The sequence below is a fragment of the Lontra canadensis genome, unplaced genomic scaffold (genome assembly GCF_010015895.1).
Source record: "Lontra canadensis isolate GAN:19392208 unplaced genomic scaffold, GSC_riverotter_1.0 scaffold2, whole genome shotgun sequence".
NCBI classification, from domain to species: domain Eukaryota; kingdom Metazoa; phylum Chordata; class Mammalia; order Carnivora; family Mustelidae; genus Lontra; species Lontra canadensis.
Window position 1 is genome coordinate 4059618 of NW_022630996.1, and position 10315 is coordinate 4069932.

A 10315-nucleotide genomic window follows, 5' to 3' on the forward strand; every position below is an offset into this window, starting at 1 on the left:
TGAGAGATGAAGGCCAAGGGGAGTAAAAGTAGATTAAAGAGGAAGGAAAACATTGAGGTCAAAAGAAAAGATGCTTAATAAGGGCAAAGTTTCCTTCAGCAAATAATATATTTGCTGATATTTGTTTATTTATCATTTATTTTGTGCTCAGCCTCTGGAGGATGCAAACAAACATATTGTAACATTTAGGAGGGAAATATGAAATTCAGTACAAAACAACAGTATAAGTTATATTAGAAGACAAATTACAATTGTTTTATGTATAGTTCATGTAGAGAAAACACTCTAGCTACCTGAAGCAGAAATGTTTATAATGCAGGGAACCAGCTACTTACGAAAAGTGTTGGGGGGGGACTAGAGGAGCAAACTCTAGTCTCTGCCACCAAGATTGACAGCCAGCACAATAACCAGGGTGGGATTGTTGAGGACACTGCTACTTCTGTCTCAGTCAGGAAGCCATCTCAGATCTGTTGGCGCACAACACTTAATGCTTGCTAGATCCCAAAAAAACCTAACTCAGATGCCACCAACCCGCTCACCCACTCTATTCCATTAGGGATTTACTCACAGTGTCAGAAACCTTATCTTAGGTCTCAGCCAAAGAGAGTTCTCTCTACAGGGGGTATGCCCTTAGACTACAGACCACGTGTGCCGATGCAGACCTCACAACACAGCCAAGAACCTGTAGTTGATGTGGATATGGTGATAGGATACCAATATGAGTACTATGAGATCAGGCATTAAAGAAGAAAGGACCAAGGATGGGAGAGCAGGCACCAAATCAAACCATGTCTTCCTAATAATTTGTAAGTCCTAGTCCAATTGGATAGCTTGGCAATAGGCCAGTTTCTTCAGAGCCTCTTTGACCTCTCTGTTCCTTAGGCAATAAATGAAAGGGTTGAGAGCAGGGGTGACAATGGCATAGAAGATGGAAATCACTTTGTTCATGTTGAAGGCATGGATGGCTCGGGGCCTGGCATACATGAAAATCGTGGCTGAATAGAAGATGGTGACCACCATGAGGTGGGAGGCACAAGTAGAGAACGCTTTCTGCTTTCCGGTGGGCATGCGCAGAATGGTGGCCAGGATGCATCCATAGGAGAGGACAGTGATAGAGAGGGGCAAGAGAAAGATGACCAGTGCCAGGATGAAGTCCACCAGCTCAGCTATAGACATGTCTGTGCAGGAGAGGTTAAGGACTGGAGAGATGTCACAGAAGAAGTGATTGATGACATTGGGGCCACAGAAGCTGAGGCGAGAGATAAAGTAGATCTTAGCCAAAGAGATGCCAAAGCCAATGGCCCAGGATCCAAAAGCCAAGCACAAGCAAAGCCCATGGCTCATAATGGTGGGGTAGTGAAGTGGACAGCAGATGGCCACATAACGGTCATAGGCCATGGCAGCCAGGAGCACACATTCTGTGCACATGAGGGCAATGAAGAAGTAAAGTTGTATCATGCAGTGAGTGAAGGAGATACTGTTGTTCACAGACCAAAAACTGCATAGCAACTTAGGCACAGTCACAGAGATATACCAGGTCTCCAAGAAAGACAGGTTGGCCAGGAAGAAGTACATAGGCTTGTGCAGTGGCTGATTCTGCTGCACCAGCAGGATGATGACCACATTTTCAATCACTGTCAGAATATAGGCCATGAGGAACATCAGGAACACTGCTAACCGCATGCCCCAGTTCCCAGGGAACCCCACCAGAATGAACTTGGTGACCTGGGTCTGGTTCTCCACTTCCATACTGGAGATACAGCACTTAGCTCTCCTGGGGAGAAAAATATCACTTGGTCAGAGTCCATGGTTCAGTTCGAATCTTCCATCCTTTGCCTTCTCTGACTAGCAATAATAATAACATATCATTTATTCATAACATTTTATAGACTAGACCATACACTGGGTACAGTATGCAGTAATGTAATTTAATTCTTTTTTTTTTAAGATTTTATTTATTTGGCAGAGATCACAAGTAGGCAGAGAGGCAGGCAGAGAGAGAGAGAGGAGGAAGCAGGCTCCCCATCGAGCAGAGAGCCTGATGCGGGACCCGATCCCAGGACCCTGAGATCATGACCTGAGCCGAAGGCAGAGGCTTAACCCATTGGTTAAGCCACCAGTGAGCCACCCAAGCACCCAGTAATGTAATTTAACTCTTACATAGCCTCTTTACATGTTACTATACCCATTTTAATGATACAGAAACTGAGTCTCAGAAAGACATTAAGCAACTTATCAACTTCCCACAGGTAACAGGGCAAGAATCACATTGAAGTCTATGACCAAAGCCCATGCTCTAATATCCTACACTGCCTTCACAGCCACCCCCAAGTTAGACAATACCCAGTCTCCATGTTCCATGTTACCACTGCCAATTCCAAAGGATATGCCTGGTGCTCCTGGCCCATGTCGACGCAGTGCTTTGGAAGTTCTTCCTTACAACTCACTTATCCCTCATATATACCATTACATCCTTTCCCTTCACCATCCAGGGAGATGGATTGTAGCTGTCATGAGCTCATGATGACGATCATGTGAGATATGTGAGTGCTGATATCAGGAGAGTTAGGCTTTCTGTGTCAAAGAGCAGGACCTCAGTCAAGTACTGGGTTTTTCCTGGTTTGCTATATGACCTTGACATCTTGTCCTCTTTGAAACCCAGTTTTCTCTTCTGTAAGGTGAGTATTAATATTCATTCAGCTTATGTTGCCATGGATCAAAACCCAAATGAAAAAATACGAATGAAAGCTTATATGAATTGTAAATGACAAAAAGTGTGAAAGGGGCTCTGACCCCTATTATTAGGGCATTAGGAAGGGAACCTGGGCTAACAGGAGGAAGGAGAGGAGCTGCGGTGAGCCAAGCAGAGTGGAGACAACACAAACATGGGTTTTGCTTTCAAGGAGCTGTAAGTCCTCATGGGTAGGGTGGGGGTCTCTGGGAGGAGTCTCTAAAATAAGCAAGCAAAAAGAAATGCATAATAAAACTTGAGACCTTTGTTATGAAGATTACAAAACAGAAAGTGGTACGATCGTGATTAGGGAAGCTCACTTAGACCTCTGCAGAGGTGACCCTCAGAGAACAGTTCCATGACCCCAGTCCTTTGAGTTGCTGAGGAGGGACACCACTGGCTGAAATGGGGCCACCACCAAGCACTGTGGTCAGTGAGGGAAGGGACACAAGAGGTGGGAAGGGTAGGCAGGGCCCTGGAGGTCTTAATAAAGGCTCTGAATGGCGATCTCAATACAATGAGAAACACAAGAAGAACGAAAGCCCCATAAGGGCACAGTATGGTTTATGATTTATGAGGGCAAAGATAACTCTGTCAATGCCCAAGTCTCTGGAAGCAAGAATGATGGGGAGCCTGGCTGTAGGCTATTCAGAGAAGGTGCTGGTAGCCCTGAATACAGTGGTTTCAGAGAGGTGGGCAGATTTCAGATGCATTTTAGAAGACTCTTTAATGGTAATCGATGGATTGAATACGGAAGAAAACGGAAAGAGAGGAATATAGGAGGAATCTCAGGTACATGGCTGGGTTACATGGAAGGGATGCCATTTACAAAGATAGGGGACACTTGGGATATTTACAGCCATTTTCCTCAGAGTTGAAGAAATGGCAAAGAGCAAAAATGAGGTAGGGTTGTGTTTTGATTCACTTTAATGTGAAGCTTAAGCAATCAGTCCAGAATATTTATTATAAATTATAATTATATAATACTTTAATTTAATATTATAATATAATTTATAATAAATTATTGTAATTTATTATAAATTATAACAATAATTTATTGAGCACTTACTACCTGCTGAGAAGTTTGCTCTGTTCTAAGTACTTTTCGTAAAATATCCCATTTAATCCACAAAACAATACTAATGAGGTATTGTTATTCTAATTCTCCAGAAGACACCAGTTTAGACAGAGTAAGGAAGATTTCCAAGTTAGAGAGTGATGAGATCTGCCTGACAGCCAAGCTGAGGCCTGTCTGACAGGAGAGGCATGTCCCGTGGCCAACTCACATACGACAATACCCGATTTGAGGCTCATCACCATCTTGGTATACTTAAAGTGTTTATTTTAGGAAATAGTCTCTAATTCTACTGAAATTTCATTATAGACACTGGCTATTAGACATGAATCTAAACTTAAAAATAATGATAATATGACATAAATACATATTCAGTCACATAAACACAAGACCAGAAATAAACATATAGAAATGCTTAGTAGGTAAGAGAAGAGGCAATCATTGGACTAAGGCCTGAAATATAAGTAAGTGAAAGGATCAGGCATTTTAAAGGAGGTGAATCAGAGTGAACAAAGACACAGGAGTGTGAAACAGCTTGTCATTTTCAGGGAAGCAGCTGATTAAAAGCTATTTGCTGTTGGGTGGGAAAATTATGAGAAAATGAATGAGTAGAAAAAGGGTTTCAGAGAAAGAGAGAGAAACAGACAGAAATAGTCTCAAGGACCAATCGGTGACCTCCATGTGAAATACTAAGGCATATAAAAATTGTCCTGATGTATAAACAGTAAATAATTGCTGAATGTTTTCAGTAGCTGTTAACACCCTTATATTTCACCCTGGCTTTTGATGCAGGGAGATGGATTTGCACGGGAAAGAACTGGTAAACCAGAGATCAAGAGGCTACTTGGAAGACACCCGCATAACAGACACTTGAAGACACACAAGAGAATAATAACACTACTTACAGTGTTTGTTATGGAAACAAAGTTAACATTTAGACATACTTGTTCACAAATTACACAAGTAATTTTGCTTTCCTAGAGGAAGCTTGAAACCGCCAAACCAAACCCAAACCGCCAGAAAGGAAGAAAAAGGATTGCCCTATTTCTCATTAACTAAAGGAAGAATATATAGGCACTCATTATTGCATACTGGTAAGTGGAGCTGGCCATATTTATTGTCAATGTATTATTTCACCGTAAGATTTGTGAGCTCCCATTCATAATAGCTCTTACTCCATGAGAGTGATCCCTTATAGCAGATTTTTACCATTGATTTAGAATCAAACATCTGAGCTTCTTTCTTCATTCTTGTGCCTGCTGTGTATGCTCTTTCCCTTAATTTTGTTTGGATTCTGTAAAACCATAGGTTTCAGTAATTAAAGTTTGATCAACATATAACCTCTGTCCCTGCCAAGAGTCCAGGGATTTTGTAACCTCCTTCATAAATGAATTATTGCAGGGACACAGCAGCATAGGGGAACCAGGAGCCCTGGTCAGGATCTGCAGATTGGGGTCAGAGTCTGGGGTGCCTATTTCTGGCCCAGCACAAGAGATGTCCCTCAAAAGCAGCAGGGGGAGTGTGTGTGTTCTCTGCTCACTGCATGCATGGCTGTACTTACAGTGTGACAGATGCAAGTATCACCCTGATCAACTGACGGGAACTGGGGGTGAATACAAGAGAGGGGCACAACAGTAATATTAAATATTTGGGATTTAAACATTACTCTGCCATGGGAATCTGAAAGGGAGCTGCCTGCATGGTTAGAAAGTGATGCTCTGAGAGGAGACACTTACCTTGGCTCAGCAGCCTCTGCTGGGGTGGAATAGGAAAAGAAATTCTTCACCGATTCTAAAATAGGAAGAAGTACAAAAGAAAGATTCAGGTACTGAATAGATGCGAGGAACCCACTCTCCAAACCTACAGCTAAATGGGCACAGATTACCCAAATGCCTTCAGACTGAGAGCCAGGACTAAATGAGAGGTGAACCCCAGGCTCTAGGATCACATTTGTGCCTGATACGTCACCAGGGTGGCTCTCCTGGCACCCCAGGGCCACAGCACCCATTGCCTGCCCAGGGGAAGCTGCAGTGATCTTAGTCTTAGGCTCACCAACCTATGAAGAGCTTTGGATTCTGAGGGCTTTAAATGGTATCAAGACTTTCCCTACATCTCTGCCAAGACCCAGGAGAAAACTACCTTGACGATGCCAGTTTGGGTCTCTTGTGGGAACCATGAGAAATTCCTACTTGCCTATTGTGGCAGTCTTATTGGTTTTATGTAATAGTAGTTCCATAGGGGGAAATATCCACTTACGGTCACACACTTTGAAAAGAATCAGATTTGAATTTATTCTTTGCTGAAACATGAAGGAAAAAAGTTACTACTTTTAAATTTCTTTGCAGATTTTCAATTATTATTCAGTCTTCAGGTTACTTGAAACAAGACAATGATCAGTGCTTCAAGGGAGACATTAGTACCCAAAGTAGACTTACATTACTACACTTCAGTAAAATTTTTTTTTAAAGATTTTATTTGTTTATTTTAGAGAGTGGTGGGGGGAGGGGCTATGGGAGAGGAAGAGAATCCTAAGCAGACTCCCTGGGCTGAGCATGGAGCTCAACACAGGGCTTGATCTCACAACCCTGAGATCATGACCTGAGCCGAAATCGAGAGTCGGTCACTTAACCAACTGAGCCACCCAGGTGCTCTTCTCTTCAGGAAAATCTTAAATAAAAGTTTTTGTTTTAAGTGTTTATGCCACAATTGTGTGCCATATATGTTTATCATGATGTGATCATCCTTCCTTTGTCAGCTGCCTTTGGGAACTCCTTGACCAATATTTCACTTTCTGAAACAAAACTCTGTTTACTAAACATCACTTCTCTGCAGTCTGCTGAACTCTAAAGTAGCTCTCACATAAAGAAAAGTTGTCATTTTCACTGTGCCTTCATGAAACGATAAATGGAGATATTGACAGCTATAAGCAATTCAGTGCGCAACATGGGGTTATGGTAATTACTTTCTTTTTTAAAGGAAATGATAAATTTTGTTATTTTAGAATTCAGAACTCCCCACTAAAAGACTCATAAGCACTCTTTAATATAGCTTTCTTGTAGGACTGAAGCGTAAAACAAAATTACTGGAGCAAATAAAACTAATAAAACTAAGTCAGGCCTTTTAAATCACTGGCCTCAATTTATCTTTAAGTTCTGTAAAAACTCTGACATCCCCTAAAATGTATAATTTGATAGTATCCACAACTTTCCAGTAGGATTTTAAATATATTGTGATAGAAATAGAAATGACAGCGTGCCTACCAAACAACAGTTGCATTGACTGTTCTGGTCACCTGTTGTGCTGTCTGTGTGCTAGGCTGAATGGGGGTGGGGAGGCATACTTTTCCCTCAGAGACCGGGAACGCGCATCTATAATGAGCAGGTTCTATGAACCACTGTGACCGTGATCCCTTATACAAGAGTTTTGGGATCTGAATTTCCTACAAATAATCCCCCAAATAGCTTGGAGATGTTCAGCTGACACAAATGGTATATTCTACAACATGCTGGCACTATCTTATCCTAGAATTCAGCTATACAGGCTTTTTTTTGGAGTTTTTTCTTTCTTCTTCTTCTTCTTCTTTTTTTTTTTTTTTTTTTCATTTGTACCTGTTGGCAGGTCCAGGTTGTAGAATCCTGCGGACTCCGATCTAGGATATGCTGGTAAGCAATAAGGAAATCCAAAACACTGACTGTAGTGTTGTTCTTCAGGTCCCCGGATCTGGTTGGCTATCTGCCTTCTTTTTGTTTGTTTTTATTGTCAGTCTTGTCTGTTGTGTTATATCCAGGTTTTCTAACAGTAAGAGGCTGTTCATTTTTTTAAATTATTGAGTAATATCCCAACATATGGATATTTCCACAGTGTGTTATCTATTCACCTCTTGATGGGCTGTATATTTGGAAAACTCCTTTAACCCTTACTTGGGCCATGTACAACTCTGTGTCAACCTTCACTCCCTTGTGTACAGAGACTAAAGGTCACCCAGAGTTAAAATCTTAGGGTCTTTGCAGGCTTTTTCTAAGCATATGTTCAGTCCTGGGCCTGTATGTAGTCTTCTCAGTTCCCTGGTATAGACCTGAGGTTTTAAAAGCCCTTTCTCTGCCATGTATGTCCTTTCCCAACCTCTTTTTTTCCCCAATCTGTCAGCTTATTGCTCATCTCAATGGTTACCCCTAGCCTCAAGCTGCTATAACCAATTCTTCTGCCTTTAAATACTTCTGGCAAATGCTACCTGGGAAGCACCTCAGCCCTGAAAATGCTGTCAGTGAAGCAAAGGTAAGCCTTTATGTCAATCCTTCCGCTAGCTGCCATATAGGGTAAACTATTCAACCAAAATTCTCTGAAAATAAGATCCATATTACTGGTTCTGTCTACCAACCTGCACCAAGAGTGTGGGCTGTCACCTTCATGGCTGTAACCAGTCCATGGTCAGACAGTTGGGAGATGATAGATGGGCAATTTGAATGTCCCAGCCCCATGGCACCACAATGCAACAACTTCATAATCTTTCCCATCATTGCCATTTTTATACTAGATCCAAGAGTCCTATAAAAGGCAATTCTGAAAGTTTTGGACAACTTATTAGCTATTTTTATAGAGGGATAGAGTCCTGGGATTCTCTGCTCCACCATTTTCAGTGATGTTTACTGAAACATCACTACCTTAAAGTAAAAATTTATACTTAAATATATTGATATACATATACTTTATATATTGAATGCATTTTTCAACCTTGCCAAGCTCCTTTACTAATTTATTTATTGTAGATTCTTGGGGATTTTCTATGTAGATGATAATGCCGCCTAAGAATAGAAATTACTCTATTTGTTTCTTTCTAATTTGCATCTTTTTTTTTTTCTGGCCTTACCATTTTGACTAGTATCTCTAGTTTAAGGCAAATGATGAATATGGACAGCCAGGTCTTGTTTTCAGTCTCTGAGGGGGAAGTCATTCAGTCTTCTACCATTAAGTATGGTGTTGGCTGTAAGTTATTTGAATAACTTTATTAGGGTTTTAAAAGCTCCCATCTATACCTAGTTTTTAAAGAACTTTACTATGATTAATTTGTAATTATACTATTTTTTTTGCTTTTATTAAGATGATTAACTGGGTGTCTCCTTTAGTCTATTAATATAATGAAAGACGCTGGTTTATTTTTGATTGTTGAACCAAACTTTCATTCCTTGCTTAAACTCCCCAAGGTCATGATCTATTATATTTTTGTAAGTTACTGAATTTGATAATATTTTATTAGAATGTTTGTGTGTTTGTTCATGAAGGTTATCATTCTTTAGGTTTCTTTTTTTTGTAGTGTATTGGTTTGGTCTTGCTGTGAAGTTAACCCTGGCTTCAATGGTGGCATTTGCCAAAAGTATGTTTCCTTCTTTTCTATTTTCTGGAAGAGTTTGTATAGCACTAATACTATGTGTTCCTTATATGTTTCATAAAATTTGTTAGTTGGCTTAAAGTATTCAATGTGGAAAGATTTTTAACTCTATGTTCAATTTCTTTCATAGAAAGTTTGGAGGTTACCTATTTTTTTCTTATGAGGGCTTTGATAGTTATTTTATTTTCCAGAAATTTATCTATTTCATGTAAGAAACAATCTTCTTCAAATGATTGATATAAATCTATTAAAAATATTGCCATGATATTTTTTCAATGTCTAATGGGTCTTTAGAAATATGCCCTCTTTAATTCTTAATACGGTTATTTGTGTTTTTCCTCTTTGTTTCTTGATTAATCTGGCTTGAGGTTTTTCAATGTAATTAAACTTTTCAAAGAAACTATGTTTATTTAGTTTCATTGACTTTTTCAGTTGTTTTTTTCTGAGGATTTCTTCAATAGTTTTTTTTTCCTCCCTCTGAATTCTATGTGCTTAATTTGATCTTTTCCATCTAGTTTCTTAAAGTGATAGCTTGAGTCATTGATTTGAGACATTTCTAACAAGGATTTAATGTTTAAAATTTTCCTCTTTTTCAGCTGCCAGATTAAAGTTCTTAGATATTGCATTTTCTTTTTTTTTCAGTTCAAAATATTTTTCTATTTTTTTGTGATTTCTTTGACTTATGAGTTATTTAGAAGAAAGGAGTTTAATTTTCACATATTTGGAGATTTTCCTCTGATCTTTCTGTTACTTGTTCCTGATTTAATTCCATTATGTGTAAAGAAAATATTCTGCATTATTTCAATTATTTAAATGTGTTGATGTTTGTATTCTGGATGGAGTATCCTAAACATGTCATTTAGGACAGGTTGGTTCGAGTCTGCATGTATTTATTGGTTTTTGTCTAACTGATCTATCAAATACTGAAAGAATGATGTTAACATTTTCAATAATAGTGGTGGATTTGTCTATTTTTTATGTATCTGTAGCTCTGTTATTATATTATTAGAATATTTATGTGCTCTTGGTGAATTAATACTCTTACCATTAAATAATATCATACTTTTCCCCTGGTAATATTTAATTGTTGATTATTTCACTTGATATTAATATTGTCACTCTA

General features: G+C 39.3%; 1 protein-coding gene across 1 annotated transcript; it reads right to left on the bottom strand.

Moving 5' to 3' along the window:
- Positions 1–813: 813 nt before the first annotated feature.
- On the bottom strand, positions 814–1749 carry LOC116872062 (olfactory receptor 6B1). Its single transcript, XM_032865113.1, has one exon. It carries the CDS (start codon positions 1747–1749, stop codon positions 814–816), a length of 936 nt encoding a protein of 311 aa, XP_032721004.1.
- Between the last annotated feature and the right edge of the window lie 8566 nt (positions 1750–10315).

What these genes read in the sequence shown, in the direction of transcription:
- LOC116872062 (XM_032865113.1), bottom strand. Translation starts at nt 1,749, where the DNA reads ATGGAAGTGGAGAACCAGACCCAGGTCACCAAGTTCATTCTGGTGGGG.